The 19,264-nt window shown below is 45.7% G+C and overlaps 8 protein-coding genes across 8 annotated transcripts; 5 read left to right on the forward strand and 3 right to left on the reverse strand.

The window, feature by feature from the left end:
- Positions 1 to 2,929: 2,929 nt before the first annotated feature.
- Positions 2,930 to 3,922, reverse strand: K444DRAFT_664437 (uncharacterized protein; the record flags this gene model as incomplete). Its single annotated transcript, XM_024886960.1, has 3 exons — positions 2,930 to 3,241; positions 3,316 to 3,533; positions 3,610 to 3,922. 3 exons carry the CDS (start codon positions 3,920 to 3,922, stop codon positions 2,930 to 2,932), a joined length of 843 nt encoding a protein of 280 aa, XP_024735235.1.
- A 487-nt stretch (positions 3,923 to 4,409) lies between these two features.
- On the forward strand, positions 4,410 to 4,628 carry K444DRAFT_532027 (heat shock protein DnaJ; the record flags this gene model as incomplete). Its single annotated transcript, XM_024875046.1, has 1 exon — positions 4,410 to 4,628. A coding segment is annotated over one exon (219 nt), but the record flags the coding sequence as incomplete, so codon positions are not given.
- On the forward strand, positions 4,431 to 5,567 carry K444DRAFT_563618 (uncharacterized protein; the record flags this gene model as incomplete). Its single annotated transcript, XM_024877030.1, has 1 exon — positions 4,431 to 5,567. A coding segment is annotated over exon 1 (912 nt), but the record flags the coding sequence as incomplete, so codon positions are not given.
- A 900-nt stretch (positions 5,568 to 6,467) lies between these two features.
- On the reverse strand, positions 6,468 to 8,486 carry K444DRAFT_532111 (SCF E3 ubiquitin ligase complex F-box protein-like protein grrA; the record flags this gene model as incomplete). Its single annotated transcript, XM_024875053.1, has 4 exons — positions 6,468 to 6,742; positions 6,792 to 6,903; positions 6,956 to 7,681; positions 7,731 to 8,486. The coding sequence occupies 4 exons, from the start codon at positions 8,484 to 8,486 to the stop codon at positions 6,468 to 6,470; spliced, it is 1,869 nt and encodes a 622-aa protein (XP_024735238.1).
- Positions 8,487 to 10,166: 1,680 nt separating this feature from the next.
- On the forward strand, positions 10,167 to 10,466 carry K444DRAFT_725509 (uncharacterized protein; the record flags this gene model as incomplete). Its single annotated transcript, XM_024888649.1, has 1 exon — positions 10,167 to 10,466. A coding segment is annotated over one exon (300 nt), but the record flags the coding sequence as incomplete, so codon positions are not given.
- Positions 10,467 to 11,234: 768 nt separating this feature from the next.
- Positions 11,235 to 16,220, reverse strand: K444DRAFT_630943 (uncharacterized protein; the record flags this gene model as incomplete). The annotated part of the gene is made up of 1 exon (XM_024883282.1): positions 11,235 to 16,220. The coding sequence occupies one exon, from the start codon at positions 16,218 to 16,220 to the stop codon at positions 11,235 to 11,237; it is 4,986 nt and encodes a 1,661-aa protein (XP_024735240.1).
- A 610-nt stretch (positions 16,221 to 16,830) lies between these two features.
- K444DRAFT_614125 (uncharacterized protein) lies at positions 16,831 to 17,799 on the forward strand. Its single transcript, XM_024880480.1, has one exon. The coding sequence runs from the start codon at positions 16,864 to 16,866 to the stop codon at positions 17,689 to 17,691; it is 828 nt and encodes a 275-aa protein (XP_024735241.1). The 5' UTR covers positions 16,831 to 16,863; the 3' UTR covers positions 17,692 to 17,799.
- Positions 17,800 to 18,022: 223 nt separating this feature from the next.
- K444DRAFT_532017 (putative altered inheritance of mitochondria protein 18, mitochondrial) lies at positions 18,023 to 19,258 on the forward strand (the record flags this gene model as incomplete). Its single annotated transcript, XM_024875043.1, has 1 exon — positions 18,023 to 19,258. One exon carries the CDS (start codon positions 18,023 to 18,025, stop codon positions 19,256 to 19,258), a length of 1,236 nt encoding a protein of 411 aa, XP_024735242.1.
- Positions 19,259 to 19,264: the final 6 nt, after the last annotated feature.

The raw sequence follows: 19,264 nt of genomic DNA on the forward strand, positions 1-19,264 counted from the left end.
TCTTAATAACAGATCTATTAATATGGCTCGGATTTTATAAGATATTAAGCAAGTATCCTATTTATCTAGTTACTTATCTTTAGCTAGCCTAATACTTTATTTCTAGAAATATTAATTATAATTAATATAAAAGTAATACTAAAGATCTAGCTATTACTAAAGCTTTAAGTAGCGAATTCTATTTTAGTAAAAAGTATTAAAATATTAGCTATATTTTCTTTATAGACTATAAAAAGGCTACTACTTTTAATAAGAAGTTCTTTAAAAATATTAATTACTTCTCTATTTCTAATAAATTTAAGCCAGAAGTAGTTAAGGAAATAAGCAAGTATTTACTAAAGGTAATAGGAAAAAAGGCTCCGAATATAGTCTATTTAACTAGATAAATAAATACTTTTAGCTAGGTAATTTATAAGTCTGGAATTATAAGAAAGTATTAATTCTCGGATAATATATAAGTTAAAAAATAGCTTAATAATAATTTACTACTTAATAGGCCTTTTATTATAGTTCTAATAAGTCTAGTTACTATTAAGAATAAAATATACGAAAATGAAGTCTTTTATAAGGTTATTAAAGCCTTTTATCTAGAGCTTTCCTCTCTTATTAAAGATTAATTTCAGAATATAGTAAATAATATAAAATTCGAAGAAGCTATTTATTTAGAGTATATTAGTATGATTTATAATATAATTTACTATAATAAGCCTTTTTAATATCCTATAGTAAAGGCGGAAATTAAGTAATAATTAAAGGCAAATACTAATTAATATAGAGAACTATATTGGATTTAGTATAAGAATATAGCTAAACGGGTTCGAATTGCCTTTAAATAAGTTCGGAAATATAAAATAAGACTATTTAAGGGTAATAAGTCTTATTTTAGGTATATAAAAGAGAAATTAGATTAATTAATAGAGGAGAATCTTAAATATTTTATTATTTCGGACTCTAAATAGGATTTTTCTATTATTTTTAGTATTTAGGAAATAAGTATAAATAAATAGGGGATCGGATATAGTATGGCAGGCCATACTTATTAAAAACCATATTATTTTAGTGGTTTTGAGGTTTAGATTATATAGTAAAGATTATGGCCTTTTATATATAACTTGCGGGAATTATATAAGAAAGCTGGTTTTTCTATAGACTTAGAGAATAATTCTTTATAAGTATTTAATTAATTAAGCTTTTATATATAATATACTATTTATACTTTACTATTTATGCTTTTAATTCGTTATTTTACTATTAAGTTACGTTTTATACTCTAGTATACTTTATATGGGTTTTTGTCTTATTATAGTTTCCCTTTTATAATATATAGAGTTTAATAATAATAATTAGCTTAAGTAATATTATGAATTAACTAAAACCTTAATAATTTTATAGTAATACTATAATAGGGATTTGATTATTATATGAATTTCGGACTATATATAGGTATTTAATATATAAATAAAAGTAAAGAGAATAGAAAGCTAAATAAGTAGAAGTAATAATCTTAAGATTCTTAATACTAGTAATGAAATAATACGAATGGTTAAAAATAAGGGGCTCTGAAAGTTAATGTATTAGAAAAGCTAATTGTATATATAGACGGAAGTCTTATGCAACCCCCTAAACTAGCGCCAGCATGCCTGGGAAGCAGGACACGTGACGGTAGTCACGGGGCAGGAGAGAAAAAACCCCACCACAACGCGTTATTACGAGATCCAATATGCTTTCAATTGTGTCGGGATGCCTCTCACCAAAGACTTGGGTCGGACAAGCATATGGACAGCCGACTCTTCAAATTTGACAATAGCCTCAGTGTGATATGCACATTGACAGCGAGCGTTCAGGTGGATTTGGTAGCCTAATTGGGCTAGTGCTTATGTGGGATCGCATTTCCTAATTGGGACTAGTGCTTCCATACATCCAGCGGAACACTAGATTCTATATATGGAGGCATGCGAGCTTTGGAAATGGGCATCGATTAGTTTCTTGATAAGAACCAGTTCTTGGAATCAATTATACTTCCACGCTTCACTCCATACTTTACCTTATATTCCACTCCTTACCTTGACTACTTGCGTAGCACCCTGCTATATTGTGCGCCTCACACTCAGAAATTAATATTATGTATTTATTTAAAATTAAAGATAAATAGTATAAAAATATAAGAAGTATATATTATAGATAATATAAATAAAAGGGTAAGGCAATATATATATTATTAATCAATTAAGTCTAATGCTTAAAGTTAATAAGTTACTTATTATTGGAAATTATTTAGTGAAATAGACTTATATTCCGGTTCATTCCAAGTAGCAAATCCAACAAGAGTACTATTATCCTGTCTATAGTGAATATGAGCTTATATGTGGAATATATCAGGTTTTGCCTAGTATATTTGATCTCTAGAGACGGGGTCTCTAGCTAATTAGAGCTTTTCTAGTAATAGGATGTTTATAGTATGGATTGCGTGGGAAAAACCACTAAAGACACTGACTCTAGCTATGGTAATAAAGTGGAGGAGTATAAAGAAATAATGATTCAACTTCTGATAAAGACTTTCTATTAACTTTATTGATTTGAACATGCGGTTATAACACTAGTCACAGTTAAAACAGGCGTGGACTCTCTGAAAATTAGGCGCCTCTTGAAAATGGCACACGGTCTGCTAAATTCGGTGCATGCTTCAAAAGTTATATTTCATATTTTGTTTGTTTAAGCCGTACTGCAACGAAAATGACATCATACCCAGACCATCGACTACTCCAGTAAATAGGACACATCAGTTCGTCTGGAAATATGTAGTGAGGCAAAAGGATAGTGGAGCAAGCTTGAATGTGGCATGGTCTCTTCTAATGGTTCACAAAGGAGGCGTCGCAAAGACCCAGTGACATAGAAGTATTCGTAACTTTGCACGTGGGGTATCTATCCTTCAACTTGTCGTTCTAGGACCTACACCAGAGCTTTGGGACACAAAAACCACCAATACAGCCGCACACGCCGCTGTTGCAAGGATGATATCCGTTCTTCTCCCGTCAGTCATGACAGCCAAGCTCGCTGCAAAAATGCTAGTAAACAGTGCTATTAATCCTAACCTGACATGCTGATTTTGCACAATATACAACGCGACGATTGCCCCTTCAATTACCAATGAAGCGGCAAGTACTGTGACTATTGTGGCTAGGCGTGAGACGAGCGTAGACGAGTAGTATTTCACTTCTTTGGACGTTGTGTGTCTTGTGCCCTGCCTCAAGGCTATCAACACTCTATTGCGAAGAACGAAGCAGAGATGATGTGATTTGATAAAATGGGGCTCACAAGAAGGCATCTTCCTCCAAGGTCCTGTAAGAATCTCGCCAGGAAATCTTGATCAGGAGAAGGTTTGAGAGCGACGAAGTCATCTCGTTGTTGAAGGAGTTCATTTCCATAGCCTACGAATGGTTTTTCGCTTTCGAACCAGCCCTGGAAGACTCGAAACACACGCTTACTCGGTTTCGAGAATTTGAGAACTTCGGACTGTAGGAGGAGCGCCTCGTCTGAAAGGCCTTTTAGCGACCAATCGATAAATGTGACATGTCAAGTACGGTATCGACCAAAACACTAGAGACATACGATATTCTTTAATTTGTTTCTTGATCATCATGATAAGTTCCATCCTTTCAGCTTCTCTTGGATGCTCTTTGGCCCTGTCCGAAAATGTCTCCCAGCATTTTGCAGAGAAAAAGTTGTTAATATTTAGCCCTTTCAGGTCTTCCTCGTCGAGCTCCTTTAGTCTGTTCTCGAGCCCTAAGAGGGAACTTTGGAGATACAAGAGATTCCTAGAACTTAGAGCGTGGAAGGTTCTGTAGAGGGAGAGCTCGGTGTCGGAAGAAATGAACGCTGAGAAAGCTGCATAGCTTGAAAATATGGGTGGGGTAGAAGGCATTCTAGTGGTAATAAAAAGTTGAGAATAGTGTGATGTAGCGTGATGGTTGGTGGCGTCAATATGCTGTTAGAGAGGTTAAGCCTTCAGAATAGTGTTGTATTCTCTATTTCGTCAAGAAGGTTAAAATGAAAATGAAAATGCAAATGCTACTTCAACCTCCAGGGTTTGTGCAGAAAGCGGCAGTGTTGCTCTAGCGTGGTTGGAGCAAGCCCTGCCAATGAAAGAGCAGCACTTGTTGGCAGCCACAAGCGGGATAATCGTGAGGCTTTCACCACTTGACACAATCTTTATTGGTGGAAGCCTCATGATCAGCCCTGAGAATAGGGCGCGATGCAAGGATATGTGTCTCTACGAATGTGGGAGAGTTACCACTGCCACTGCCACTGCCACATTTAATTTTTAGAAAACAAAATCTACAGCCTTGCTTGCCAAAAACCTCCATTCTCCTCACAATATTATAATTGAACCTCGTCGAGCATTGTCCAACATGAATTCTTACCTTCCCCCTGATCCTTACAAGCTACTCGGCGTTGCCAGGGATGCGAAACTAGCAGAGATCAGAAGTGCGCATCGCAAGTCAGTCCTCAAATGCCATCCCGACAAGGTACAAGACGCGGCTCTGAAGGCGGTTAAGCAAGATGAGTTCCAGAAGGTGCAACAAGCCTACGAGCTGCTCAGCGACGACGCCAAGCGACAACAATACGATTCCCAAGTCAAGTTGTTCGAGTTGAGGATGGAGATGGGAAGAGGGAATCCGTCCAAAGGCTCGCATTTCGAACCGCCTTTGAAAGCTAAAGAACAGGGGCTGGGACAATGGAATGTAGAGAGAATGAAGCCTCTCTCAAGACCACGGAATAAACCCACCGGAATATTAGTTGTACAAGGACATATCAACGGCCGAAAGACACAAGCAATCCCCGATACTGGAGCAGAAGGTAATATCATGGCGGCTTCCTTCGCCCGCGACATCGGTCTTACCATTCAGAACCAGAACCCCAGTCAACTTCTACGTATGGCCAACGGAAAGCACATTGAAACTATAGGCACTGTTCAAGCTGTGTGGAGCTTTGTGTCAGATCCTGTCCAAAACTGGAAAATCACATTCCAGGTCCTTGCCGATTTTGTTTACGACCTTGTACTTGGCTCAGCATTCCTTACTGCTACTCAAACAATGTCTTATCACCAACACCGGCTCTGTCGGATTCCCCGACCTTTGCAATCCCTCTCAGTTCTCCGCGTAAATATTCTTGGGAGTGGATGCCAGCGAGTGCTCGGTATCTTCCAAGGAAATATGATGCAAGCCCTACCGGATTCCGGGTCGGAGGCAAATCTCGTGTCGCTTGACTATGTGAAAAGGCACGGGTGGCTGCCAAAGATCAAACGCGAGGATCAGAATATGTTACAATTTGCGGACGGAAGTACTGAAAAGACGGAAGGATCGATTATGGCGCGATGGAGATTCCTAAGAGTCGGTGACGATGACCCGGAGACAAGCTTGCGGGTGAAATTACACGTCCTCCGTGGCTGTGTCTATAATGTGATCCTGGGGCAGGATGTGCTTGAGGACGCAGATGCCTTCTTAAGGCACGAGAAGGCTTTCCTGGATATGGCGTCAAGTAAGGAGTCTTTAGGGCTGAACTTAGTGATCTGGCTGCCAAAGGCAAGGCGAAAGACACTATTCAGATCCTCGCGCGGTAATCAATCAGACATAGCGATACCCGAGGCAGCTAGAGAAGGCGAGGGCCTCCACAGTGAGCTCCAACGACGCGCAGCTGCGGACCGGAATATCAGTCGGATGCCAAGCGGTAATGAAAGGGAAGCCGCTATTGCAACAGAAACAGAGATGCGCCGCACCTTCGACACTAGTCAGCGCTTTACCAATGCGCGGCCCGAAGCTGAGTATTCTAGTTTATAAGAAAGGAAGTGGAACGCAAGATAAGCAAGTGCGTTGGATTCCGTGTACATCTTTTTTTGAATGTCTGTAGACACTTGAACAGAAAGTGCGAGTCTTTTGCTATCAAGATCGGTGTATGGTGAAACTTTACAATCATCGTATTTTGAAGACATGGTATTGAGAGATGAAGAGATCAACGTTCAAAGCGGGAGTCACTCCATATAAGTTGTAGGATCGAGGGGATGAGGTCTTGCTGTATGTCTCAAGAATCCTCACAAAGCAAAGTAAACCCGACAAATCAGGAATCAACGCGGATGAATTGATCAGCAGTAAGGTCCCTCAGACCAGAATTTAACGCCATGCCGCCCGGTCTTCTGTCTCACAACTCTCCACCCCACGATAACGGAGCAGAGGGATAGCGTGCCCTTATCCTATATACAAGTGGGCAGCTCCTTCGGTCCCTTCGCATGTCAGGCCGTAACTGATGTGCTTGCTCCTCGGCCATCATTCGCAAAGAATAAGGAAGCCTTGCTTGGCCTCAAAACTTCGAGGTTCTATGCGCGATTAGTTAAGTCCAGCCGTATGACCCATATATGGTCAAGTACTCTCTACATCCTCAGCACCAATCTGAGCTTTCTTCAGCCTGTGGTTTCAAGTCTGATGGAACGACACGCCTCCGTCGCCACCTCCATCACCATCCTCAAGCTCCTCGTCTGCGTCTTCGTCGTCGCCATTCAACGGGTTCATGCCCATCATTGCAGTTGCCCCAACCATGCCCGTCATAGTCTGATCATCGTCGTCATCGGCACCCGTCATTGGGTCATCGAAGCCACCAGTTGGTTCCAGACGGTTGAGGTGGTTGCGAAGACCAGTGACTCCTTGTCCAGAGAAGACGCAGAAGACATTTCGTTGATGCTCAGTGAATTCTATTGGAAAGTAAGCAGAGAATCGCAGTCTAGAAGGAACCAGACTAACCTGGAGGTGCGTCCCTGCAGAACTGTTCAAGATCATTTCGAAGGAAGGCTTGAACACCTGTCAAGCTGAGATGGGTGAGTTTTTGGCAGTTGTTGAGGAGGACAACAATGCTCTGTATAAAGAAGTCAGCATAGAAGAGAGAATAATGACTATGGTAATCATACGTTGAGCGTCAAGTTAGTGCAATAGCTAAGATGAACTCTCTCGAGGCTACTGCCAATCATGAAGTCTGGATCATCGGGTCTCATGATCCGACCATGTCGATCATGTCTTGGGCGTTGAGCCTGTGCCAAAGCATAAACACTCTCGTCGGTGATGTTGGAACATTTAACAAGACCAATTCGGCGTAACTTGGGAAGAGAAGCCAACTTCATGACTGATGAGTCAGTCAGATGAACGCAGCAGCCTAAGTCGATGTATCGGATTCGGTTGCAACATTGGACAAGCTTCATGACAGCAGCATCCGTGATCTGTCCGCAATGTCCCAGGTGGAGGTAATGGAGATTCTTTCCCAGCTTGCTGATAGCGTTCACAGCCAGATCAGTCAAGTTTCTGCATTTGGCAAACACCAAATTCCTCAATCGGGGGGCCACGTCAATGATCCTCTCAACAGCTCGATCCGTCAGGCGTGCACAGCTTGTCAGATCAAGAATTCGTAGATGTTCGTATGTTTGGTTGGGAGGTAAGGTAAGGAAGGCAGCATCGGAGATCTGTTCGCAGTTGGCAAGTCTTAGTTCTCGGAGGGTCTGGCCATTGGTAAGGAGAGCATGGACTGGTTCGTTGCCGATCAGTTTGCATTGGTGTAGGTCGATTTCGAGGATGTTGGGGCAGTTCTTCGCAAAGGCCATAATGGCAAGGTCTTCGAGTTGTTCGCATTCGTTGAGTTTCAGCTATAAAGGATTAGCATACATCAGCAGGTATAAATAGAGGTGAGCTGACCCTCTTGATGTATCTGCACTTCTCAGCGACCTTAATCATAGACTCATTAGAGATCTTTATGCAAGCGGAGATGTTGAGTCCTTGTAATCGTCGACAGTTTTCTGCCAGAGTGAACATCGATGCCTCGGTGATTTGCGTGTCGCCTGATATGTCCAGAGCAAGGAGATGGCTGCAATCCGTGAGGAGACCTTTCAGTCCGTGATCTGTCAGACCTTCACAATTTGTCAGCGTCAAACGCTCGACTCGCGTACAGACGGAGAGCGGGAAAACGCTGCCATCGTTGACCCCGTCTGCTAACGTAGCCAGGTTGAGGCGCTTGATGAAGTCTCGATATGCGAAGTATGGGTTGGCTATGCTGAGCGTTCTGCAGATCGAGCCATGCTTATTCCACGTCGTACAAGCCGGCCGATGCCACAGCAAGTCCACACTGTTCCGAGCCCATCTCTTCGATACACACATGCAGTTCAGCAGATCCTGCGGGTTGCTGAGCTTCGAGAATATGCCAATAAGGACCTCTGCTGGGAGGCGATTCGCGGGGGGCATGCAAACTTCTTCCGACACGGCCATATCTTGGAAGGTGGGCACACCGATGGAGGACTGGGAATCGTTGTTGCCCAGGTAGAAATCCGACTCCTCGTAGTCTGCGCGAGCCGGAGAGTTGCTCGAAGAGGATTGCGAGTCCCCCTCTGGGTCGGGAGTGGCCCGATATGGGGCATCTGTATCTAGGGGCGCCATGTTGGGAACGGGGCCTCTCATGATAACGGCGGGGTCTGTTTCGGGAGGGAAAGAGCGATTAGGTCGAGCTGGCAACAGCGCTGGACGCGTCGAGCAAAGTCCGGGGAAGGCGTGAGCTGTTGAGGGCAATTATTAATGGAGCGGGATCGCGGCCAAGGCTTGTTCTCGTTTCGGGGGAATGTTGGGGAGCCTCTCAGCCTCGCGCGAAGCAAGGGTTTTCGTTGTGGGGTGTCGTCGTGTTCAAGGCGACCTGGATCCAGAGAGTCGTGCTCGAGGGTCCATGGGGTGAGCGACGGTCCTGCTTTCGATGCTGGTGGTCTGGAGAGGCGGCGGGTGTTGCTTGGTGATCAGATTCTGGCGATGTTTGAGTCTGTGATGGAGGTTGCAAATGCACCTGGTGATGCAGCCGTTGGTTGGTTCGCTTAGTGTGACGTCCTTGCTGAGGAATGGAAATTGTTGACACGTGATGGCTGAGCGTCATCCGCTATCCCCGGGCCGAGCAACTCGCTGCTGGTGAGTGCGGGCCGCAGACAAGAGGTCACAGAGGACTTCCAGTCACACGAGAAGGAAGACAGTATTCACCTTTGACTCGGAAAGGGGTTGGGGGTGATTCTGATTATGTCTTACATCACTACTGAAATTGGAAAGAGACAACGGTTATCCTAAAAATAGATTTGATGTCAGTGTTGAGACATCTACCAACATTCAAGTGATGCTTGGTCCAGGAAGTTCCCATTGGTATCCCGACTCCATTCGCAATTCGCGTTGATCTTACCGCTTTATATCTCGCAGCGCACTATCTATCCCCAAGAACAATCTGTGCATCAGGCCATGCTGTTAGCGTATCAACGGCTGACGAGTGCCATTATTGCTACCAAAAGCAAAGCAAAGCGAAGTAAGATGGGTGTTAAGGAAGGTCCTGTTTGTACTTTATGAGTATAGGTACTATTTGAGGCGGTGGCGTCGTTGCTCCAGTGACATGACACAGCGGGGGTTCAGAAGCAGCTCAGCTGCCATGATCGATCTCCCTGTCGTGCCTTCCTCATTGAAGATACATCAACCAAATTTGAGCCCCCAGCCCACAGCTGCATTACACATCGATTCCCAAGTGCTCTTGTCATAATTTCTTAGAGCAGAATTTCCGGATCGGACCGAGCTCCGTATGATCATCCTTATATCTGCTCCATTTGTCCAACGGCAAGAAACACCAGGCTTCAACCTAGTTAGGCCCATCCTTCGAGAAGCAATCGCTCACAACTCACAACTCGGATTTGAAAAGTCACGGGAAGAAACTCTGACCTCATGTCGGTACACCTATCGCTTGCCCTCAGATGGAGAATTCCGGCTGCTTACCTTGCATCCTGGGGAGTTCGGCGACAATGTATCAATCTCGCTGGAACACTTGCCATTCACTATATCACCAAGCACATATGAAGCTCTTTCTTATGTGTGTGGCATTTCAGCCGGTTGTCTTGAGGCGGCCTAAGATTCAACGCTAGAAGCTATAAGACGCAGAAAAGTAATAGCTAAAACGGGTCATCGATTAGATTCTTACTAGAACTGAGTAATTAAAGAGCTTTAGACATACTTATTGCTCATTGTACACACTTTACTAGCCCTACTAACCGCTTGCCTGCAGCACCCTGCCATTGAGTTCACACCCCAGGCAAGCTTGCCCACCATTCACTAGGACAAGGCGCTTGCTTATCATTTTGGCAGTTCTTCTCTAACTTCAGTCCCAATGTGACAATATCTATCATTCTTGCAGAAGTCTTGCCATTGAGGGTCAGGGGCTTTGCGCATGGCCTCTCCGCCGCAGTTGGAGAGTTCGGTGCCGTTTTCTCTGCACTACTCTCCAACTGGCTTACTACTCCCATGGTAATCGGCCTGGCCAATGTCTCGTGGGTCTTCTTTGCCTGTAACTTGATGGGTGCTATTAGTACTTATTTCTTAATCCCCGAGTCGAAGAACAGAGATGCGGATAGGATTGACTTTGAGTGACAAGATGCCCAAGCGAAGGAAAACGGTGTGACGGTCAAGATATGAGAGTTAATGGCAAGAATCTAAAGGAGAATAATTCGATATGAATTAACTGTTTTCCTTAGGGGGTGTTTTTTTAACTTTTAAATTGACACAAAATTCAAAGCGCGTCACATACATGTCATGACTCAGTTACGAAATGTCTACTAGAGTATCCCACGCGCCAGGAATTAAGGGAGCGAGCCACTTGCGCCGCCGTAGAAAATCATTGGAAGAGAAAAACGACGTATCTGCTCATAAGCTAAGAGAGTTTTGGACTTGGAAAGATAACTTATAAATTAATAATTGAGGCAGATATCACGTGGGGCACAGCACGTGATCCTATAAGTAGGATAAAAGGTTTGATTCTTAAGTAGCATCCATGATTCTAGGCTTCAATTATTCAATTTTGGAGGGCAGTTAAAAATGAGCCGAGGGGATATATTAATTAGTCTAATAAAGACGTTGAGAACTACGTAAACCCTCTCTGAAACATGTCTAGTACTCTTATGAAAGGAGACAAGAATTCTCGAACAGCAAATTTAGCAGTTAAATGTTACACTCACTACACTTTATGTTTCTTCAACCCGGCCCCAAAGTTTGAAATCAATCAAAGAATATAAGAAAATACGGTCGGGATACGGAAACACCCTAGGTCCCAGCCAAAGCTCGATCTTGGTCTACTTGGAAAACTTGAAATACATGACCTGCAACTCCTTGTTACTACTAGGTCCCAGGTGACTAGGAAACTCAGCCGAAATTGTCTCCGTGATTTTCTCTTTCTTCAGCCGCGATTTGCGAAACAATTGCCTTGGCAGCTTCAAAACCCCGTTCAATCACCAGCTCACTTGCGCGTCTCAGGCTCTGCTCGAACTGCTCCAACACCTCCTTGGTAATTTCCGGAGTCGCCCTCTCAATTCCCTTTGGCAGTTTCCGCTGCCTAACATACAATGTTTCCAACTTCTCCAGGTGCTGAAATGCATCTGAGATATTTAATTCCGTGTAGGATGCCATCAGCTGGCTCACATAGTAAGATAATTCACAAGTGTCTCGCATATCTCTCACAGGGGGCCCGTCAGGTGAGTCCATTGTCTGCTCCCACAGACTTTTGTAGTCTTCTTCCCATTCTCGGCAGCAGGTCACCCCAGATTTCCAGTTCTTGGACCGCACTGCCTGTTCGATGCGTGCCAAAAACTGTGTTTTCCGTGCGAAAGAAATGCTCTCCTCTCGTATTTCAGGAGTAGAGAAGATTAAAGACCCAGAATCGAGAAGTGTAAAAAATTTGTCGAGGTCAGCAAAGCATTTCGAATGATCCCGTCTCTGGCGGGCGGCATTAGCTTCCAGTGTAAGTCGAATGCTATATGTATGCTCGATAGAACGAAACAGGTCCGCGAAATAGTTTGGCGAGAGGAATTCAGAGTCTGGCGGTGCACTTTTCTGGAGTTCTGCGACGAGATGCGGCAGATCTGCGCGTATCTGCTCAACTTTCTCAACTGGTATATCGTCCTTCAAGGAAGCGGCGACCTTCTTCAGGCCCGCGAGGAGCAGGCGATAACGTGCGGTTTGTGGCAAGCACATTGCTACCAACTCTGGCACGCCATCAGGACCAGAGAGACGGTCTGCACGATCAATAACCTCTATCGTAGAATGGTAATCCCCGTCTTTCTCAGCATTTTCGACGCCTTGGTAAAGGAGTGCTGTCTCCACTAACATATCCAATGTCTTCTCTTTGGTTCTCTCGTTGGCAAGCCGGGGAAGATAACTCTGCATAAATTTCTGAACCGACTCTCTTGTTTCTGAGTCTTGTAGTCCAATTCTAAAAGAATCAGGATTGGTGTCTTTGAAGGTTTCCTTCAACGTTTCCAGGTATTTGATCGCTTGTGGTGGAGCTCCGGTTCTTTTTAAGATACTCAATTCGTTATCCATCATCTCTGGATATGTTTGTTTCACAGAGCTGGAATCTGGTTGCTGCTCTGACATCAAGAGTTGTTGTAAAGATCCTTCCTTAGCGTAACTTTCTTTGATAATACGGATATTTTCGACCACAGTAGCAGAAGAGGGATCCTGTGAAAGGATATTTGCAACGGCGTCAAGATGGTTACTCGCTTCGTCGGTATCAAGACTAACCATGGCATCGATGATCAATTCCTTGTGATAGTGAACGGCGGTGACAGGGTTTCCTCCCGGTCCAAGAGCACGTTCTATCGCACCAAGCTGTACATCTGGGTTCTGCAGGTCGAAAAGAAGGTCCACCAAACTGCTCTCCTTGTCGTGGAGCGTCAAGCTGCTACCTTTCATTTGTGACCTCTCAAACCTCTCACCACGAACCCTGCTCTTAAATATGTCCCAAACTTTCTCCAGTGACTTGTACCAAGCTCTCATTTGATCGAACACGAATCTTGGAGATTGAGTCGCGGAGATTTCGGGTATCATGGTGCTTGAAAGGATTGCCTCGAATCCTCTCATCGCTTGCTTGCCAGATTCGAGCATAACTGCCCAAGCAGTATCAGCTTCTTCCTCGTTGCCTTCAGCTAGGCATAGCTCTGCCTTTGCTATGAATAGAATGCTTTTCGGTAGGAGGACTCCGGGATCTGATACAATGCCATATTTTCCCTCTGATTGATGGAGTGCATCCTCTCCCAGTTTGACGAATTTTCGGGCTTTTTGGTTTTCCGAGGTTGGTGAGTGGATATACTTGGAGTGTATGGTAGCGAGAGAACCGGCAAGACTGAGGATACAACCTAGTTCCCGGTGTTCATAGAACGGCCCACCTCGACTAGCCTGGCTGTGACAAACTGATTTTTCAAGCAGTTGTTCGAACAACTCAGAAACTGCCCTGATTTCGGAGTCGGTAGCGACTTTTCGGAAGCTCATTCCATAAAAATCAAAACTTAAACGGGGCCACAATAGTACAGGTAAAGCAGTCGGACCTCCCCCGATACAAATCTTGCATGCAAAAAGAATGTTTTGTAGGCCACGTTCGCTCAATCTCCGGATTTCTTTGGGGCTAGCGACAGCATTTTGCGGGCCTAAGGGAATTTGGAACAGTGGATTGATTGGACTGTCCATACCGCTCATCACCGTTTGCGTAAAGCGAAAATACTGGAAGTTGAGTTGTCTTAGAATCTCGGAACTCAAGGAAGTCGTGAGAAACTGAACCGCGTCGTGCAGGCCGCCTGGAGACTCTGTAGCAAAGGAAACTAGGTTTCGAGGCCCGCGTTGTACGTGTCCCATGACACTGCAGGCGAAAGATTTGGAGAACGATGCCCAACTTCCTGTTGTCAAATTTGGTAGAGATTGATCTTTTGAGCAGGCCAGCACTCTGCAATATATAGTAAATAGTGGGTGGACCCATTCGATCTTGTCGCCACATCCTAGATCAATATAGCCCCATTTTGATGCCAACTCTAGAGCTCGGTCAATATCTGACTCGAACAGACAGATCTTGAATTCGGTCAACATCTTCCGAAACAAGTGTATAGGCGGCCCTTCATGCCAATACCAGCCGAGTGTTATCAGTACTGGCAGTAAGTTCTTTGGTGAGTTGTTGATATTGCGTTCCAACTCTCTGAAGATGCCCCCCAGGTCGTAGTCCGAGTGGAGTAGCAATTCTCTACTTAAATATCCACCGTGAAGCATTTCGTATAACTGAACCACAGGGTATGAATAGGTTCTTGCCAAGTTACCAAAGTATAACAGGGCAGCGGGTATTCCTTGAAGTAGATTTACCAGAAGCTCAAAATAGTCGATCCCCCTCGCGTCCTGGTTGTTGTCGATATCTGCATGTTTGTGTAACATAGTCGCTCTCAGAAAATCTCCAGAAAGCGGATGTTCCAACGGAATGAGTTCGAGTACAGCCATACTCGACCAAACATCGAGCCAGTGAGGCTTAGCCTTAGATCGACCAGCAATTACACAGAAGCCACAAGGCTCATTGGTGGATTCCTGTTGTGACTTGGTGAGCTCCATTAGAAATTTGTTGATTTCGGAGGTGGCGATATTTGCAGTTCGATTTCCAGGCTCGAGCGCGGTAAGACCGTGTATTCCATCAAGTATCAGAGCAAAACGGAGTTGCTGAAAGAGCCGCAAAACCTTTCTTTCCTTCGTAGCAACTGTATCCGCGGGTGCGTCACTGACTGTGGATTCGCCATGAGGCAATTGTGCGAGTAGCTCGGTGAGGAGCGCTTCTCGACTTCGAATTGAGGTGACCGTGAAATCAATGTAGATTACAGCAGCAACAAAAGACGTACTCCTCCAAAGTGACCCTAGATTCTTCAAAAATGCCGATTTCCCAACGCCAGGGACTCCATACAGGTAAAGTGCCTTCATAGCACTGGTTTCCCCATTTTCGAATGGCTGTCCCAGCAACCTCTTCTCCAATCGGAGTATGTCGAAGTCTCGTCCCACGAAGTTGGTGTGTATGGGAGTACTATCATCCATGGGAAGTGTTTGACTGGTAGGACTGTTGATCGGGGCTATGTAATGACTCTGGGCCTCAAAGAGGCGTTCCTCCAGAGGACCATAGCAGTAGGAAACGGGAATAAACCAGTCAAGAAGTGTCCTCTTCAGGTTGAATCTTGCTTCTCGATCTGATTCCTGCCGAAGCATATCCCTCGCGTTTGACGCTGCTGTAGGGAAGTCCATTCTATCTAGCAGGAGACCCTGATAAAAGGAAGTAAGGAATACCTTCGAAGCACTTTCGAGAACTCTGAAAGACATTGCAATAATGTTTTTGATGCCATGCTTTGCAAAGATCTTTGCTACATTGGAGTCATCTCCACAATTTGCCCTCGCAGACTCGCAGGCATTCAAAACCACCATCCTAACTGCATATCTTTGGAGGATTTTCGCGACATGATGTGCATCTATCCTGGTCGTCTCATCCGAAACCGCGCCATCAGAGTTTCGTTTGCTGAATAAGAGAACAGCTGAATTACGCTTCTTTCTCACAGCACCATGGAGGTCGAAATGAACCAAGTGAAAGTATCCAGGATGGTGTTGATTCTCTGCTCTTGCAAGGTGTTCCTCTAAGGAGTCTAAAGTCCCCGGCCTGACAACCTCCAGATTGATTTTGATGGAACCACGTGCCCCATTAACGCTCCTTTGGACTGCTGTAAGGATTGCAGACGCACAGTTGGGGTCAATCTCAAGCCTCTTGAGTCCCCTGGAGGTATCTCGAGCGATGACTAGTAGCACGTTGAAGCTTTGCTCGCGTGGTGAAAGTGAAGTTATGATATTAGCAGCGGCGTCGGGAGGTGGCTCAGCAATTCCTCTCCGGACTTGAACTTTGACAATATTTTGGGTCCAAAGATTTGGTTGCTCAAGAAGTTCCCAGTGAAGTTGATGTATCGAATTCTGTGAGGTTTTCTCATCTAGTGAATCTTCTTTGACCTCAATCACCAACGTTCTTCGTTTATTTGAGAGAGAGCAATCTGTGTCTGGAGTAAGGCCAAGCAGGTTGAGATCTTGCTGCAAGGCCTCTGCGTAGGATTTCAGAACCTTTGCAGCTTTCTGGGCCCGGGTTGTGGAATATGGTGCCTCCGCAACGAAGTTCTCCAGATACCAACAGCATTCCTCTTTCTCTGCGTTAGTCAAAGGGTCTTTGAGTTTACAACTTTGCACAACGGTAGTTTCCCCGATGAGGATATCGATCGGCCAGGCCAATCTTTCGTTTATCTGTTCAGCCAGATGGCTCTTGGCGTAGATGGTTATGTGTTCGGGGAACAGCGGGCCCATGGTTGCAGCAGCTGGTTAAAGTTTATCAAAGAAGTCCGGTTCCTTGTATAACCATTCGAAATGGACCACTTGACCGCCGTCTAATTGATCCTTGTTTGCGCAGCCCGAAACCGTCGATTGAATACCGAGACTGACTGCAATCAGAGGTGGTGGCCCAGAACCAAAGTGGAATTCGTCGCCTCTAAGGCAGAAAAAGATGGATTTGAAGCACTGTGAGGTGCAAATGAGATGTTCCACAAAAGGGGCACCTCTCGTCCTGATAAAGTCTGAAAGAAGTCACACGGGAAACGATTGCATTGGTTTCAGCCTCGGCGGCAGGTTTTCAGCTGCTTCAGCCCATCACAGTGATACATCAGCCACAGCGGCTCGCCGAGGAACAATCACGCCAGATCCGTCAGAATCATTCTTTGCGGATATCAATATATCTGCACTCTTCCTCGATGTCCCAGGAGTGGGCCAAACTTTGTTCGACGTGGACCTGGAACAACAATTACAATTGGGGGTATCGTAAACAGAAAGTAGGTTGATACTGAACATTCGATGTTTCAATGAGATCCACTGACACTTGATAGCGGCGCCCAGGATGACGCGACGAAGACATCACTTTCTCGACGAGACATGCGCGGCAACGGAGATCAACAAGATGATGTGCCGTGTCGTTGTCAATAAGTTGCTTCCACTCCACGAGTACGCGCCAGACGACCCACTGTCACCAGGCGAGCCCTCCCATAACGTCCAAGCCATTCTGCCGAATATTCTTCCAGAGCCATTCGTCTACGAGAACCGCCGCCAGTTCCTCGAGACCGTCAACGAAGGTAGCATTCGCGCAGCGATATCATCTTTGTTCGACGTCGACTTGTCGTCAAGCGCAAAGGCCAGTCTCTTGATGCAGGGCGGAACGGTAAAGAGATATACTCTGAACAATCCGAAAAAGATATTCAGCAAGTTGATGGAGAATGAGGACTATGCGCGCGACGTGAGGGATTTGTTGAAAGACACGTCCTTTGGACGAGCATACTTGGTAGTCGGATTCTTGACAACCACTGGGACTATATGGACGCAAACTGAGAGTCGAAGCATGTCGGCCGGGCTTAAAGTAACACTTCCTGCTCAAGTGGTAGGATTACCTCTCCTTGGAGTTGCAAACCCGGAACTTCACCCATCGGTCTCAACCATAAAACGACAAGACCGACATATGCATGCGGTTGAAGAAGAGATCTTTGCCATCGCGTATGACGAGGTCAAGACTTCTTACGGCATATTGAAAAAGACACCTGTGTTGGGAAGTTCAGTCCGGCCCCAAGGTAAATCATTTGCATTCACACCCGAGAGCGATTCCGATGACTCGAGTGATGAAGACGACGGCTCAGACGCTATGGAAGTTGTGTTAGTGGATGGGTACGACGAGGACGATGAGGACGATGACTTCATGGCCCGGCCGAATCATTTTGATTGCGAAGTGGAAGATTGATAGCGAGTCGAGTGAAGATAGATGAGAATTATCGGAAAGGGGTGCTAGCATGTGAGCACCAGAGCAATATTATCAGAATTAAGCACCATTTCACGCACTACGAATCGCAGAAGATGATTTCGCAGAATTTCTATTGATTTTTGGCGGACGATCTAATTACATGATTGAACTACCACTTGTCAGGGGTCTTGTTCCCCTGCATCAACTGTTGAAATAGCGCCAAGGGCCTAGTGCTGTATCAAGCTTCCCCAGATTTCGCTTCGCTTGCACCAAAAAAACATCAGCCCATCCTCAATACCACTCCTCCACCTTACAGCAACAACAATCCACGATGTCTCTTTTTACCCCCTCAGCACGGATACTGCGAGGCCTCGGCCCTCATCTCCGAAAGTCACAATGCCTTCGCACCCGCGCTCAATTCCGCACGCTAACAACCAAACCACCCCTCTCCTCCCCTCCGAGCTCCAAACCACCCCGCACCCGGCTGGACCCCATAATCCTCCATCGCCTCGAAGCAGAACGCAGAGCATACTACAAACGCCGCTCCTACTACGCAGCAGCCGGTTTCGTCTTCGGCATGATAGCTATCTTCGTCACAGCAACACAAATCCCACTCGATCCTACCCCAAAACCTACCTCCACCTCCGACTCCTCCAGCACAACCAGCTCAATCATCAAACCCACCAAACTCGATTCAGGACGCAGAGCAGATGACCCAATGGTAGTTTTAGGAAGGGAGAGGAAAGTGGTAGTGCAAAAGCTCGGCGAGGAGCCTGAAGAGAAGGTCGACGTAGTGCATACGGGCACTTCTACAGTACCGACATTTCCTAGGATACTAGATTTTTACGACGACGAGCGAGAAGCGCGCGGTAATGGAACTGCGCCTGCTGTTCTCGACGACAGACTTGTGGAGTACCAATTAGTCGGTTTGGGCATCCGGACGGTCAGTTTTCTGGGGATAGAAGTTTATGTGGTAGGGATGTATGTCGCGACGGACGATATTGCAGCCTTGCAGCAGGGCCTGGTGAGGATGATTGACCCGGTTGCTAGTACGCTTGTCGCAGGGGAGAAGGAGCAGTTGAAGGGCAAGCTGTTTGATGCTGAGGAGGGGACGAGGGTTTGGAGCACGGTGTTGAAGGAGGGGGGCATTAGAACGTTGTTGAGGATTGTGCCGACGCGGAATACGGACTTCCACCACCTGAGGGATGGCTGGGTTAGGAGTATTACGGCTAGGGCGGTGGCTGATAAGGAACAGTATGGAGATGAGGCGTTTGGGGATGCGGTAAGGGAGTTTAAGGGGTTGTTTAATAGGGGGAGCGTGCCGAAGCAGAAGGAGCTGTTGCTGAGCAGGGACAAGAAGGGCAAGTTGGCGGTTTGGTATGATGATGGGAAGAACGGGGCACAGAGGTTGGGAGGTGTGCGTGATGAGAGGTTATCGAGGGCTGTGTGGTTGAATTACCTGGCTGGGAAAACGGTCGCAAGTGAAGGAGCGAGGAAAAGCATTATAGAGGGCATTATGGAGTTCGTAGAGCGTCCCGTTGGCACCGTAGCCACACAGGTTGTATAGTATGTA

This window comes from Hyaloscypha bicolor (genome assembly GCF_002865645.1).
Source record: "Hyaloscypha bicolor E unplaced genomic scaffold K444scaffold_92, whole genome shotgun sequence".
Taxonomy (NCBI): Eukaryota; Fungi; Ascomycota; class Leotiomycetes; order Helotiales; family Hyaloscyphaceae; genus Hyaloscypha; species Hyaloscypha bicolor.

Bases quoted from the DNA above. Each gene is read 5' to 3' on its own strand.
- K444DRAFT_614125 (XM_024880480.1), top strand. From the start codon at position 16,864: ATGATGTGCCGTGTCGTTGTCAATAAGTTGCTTCCACTCCACGAGTAC.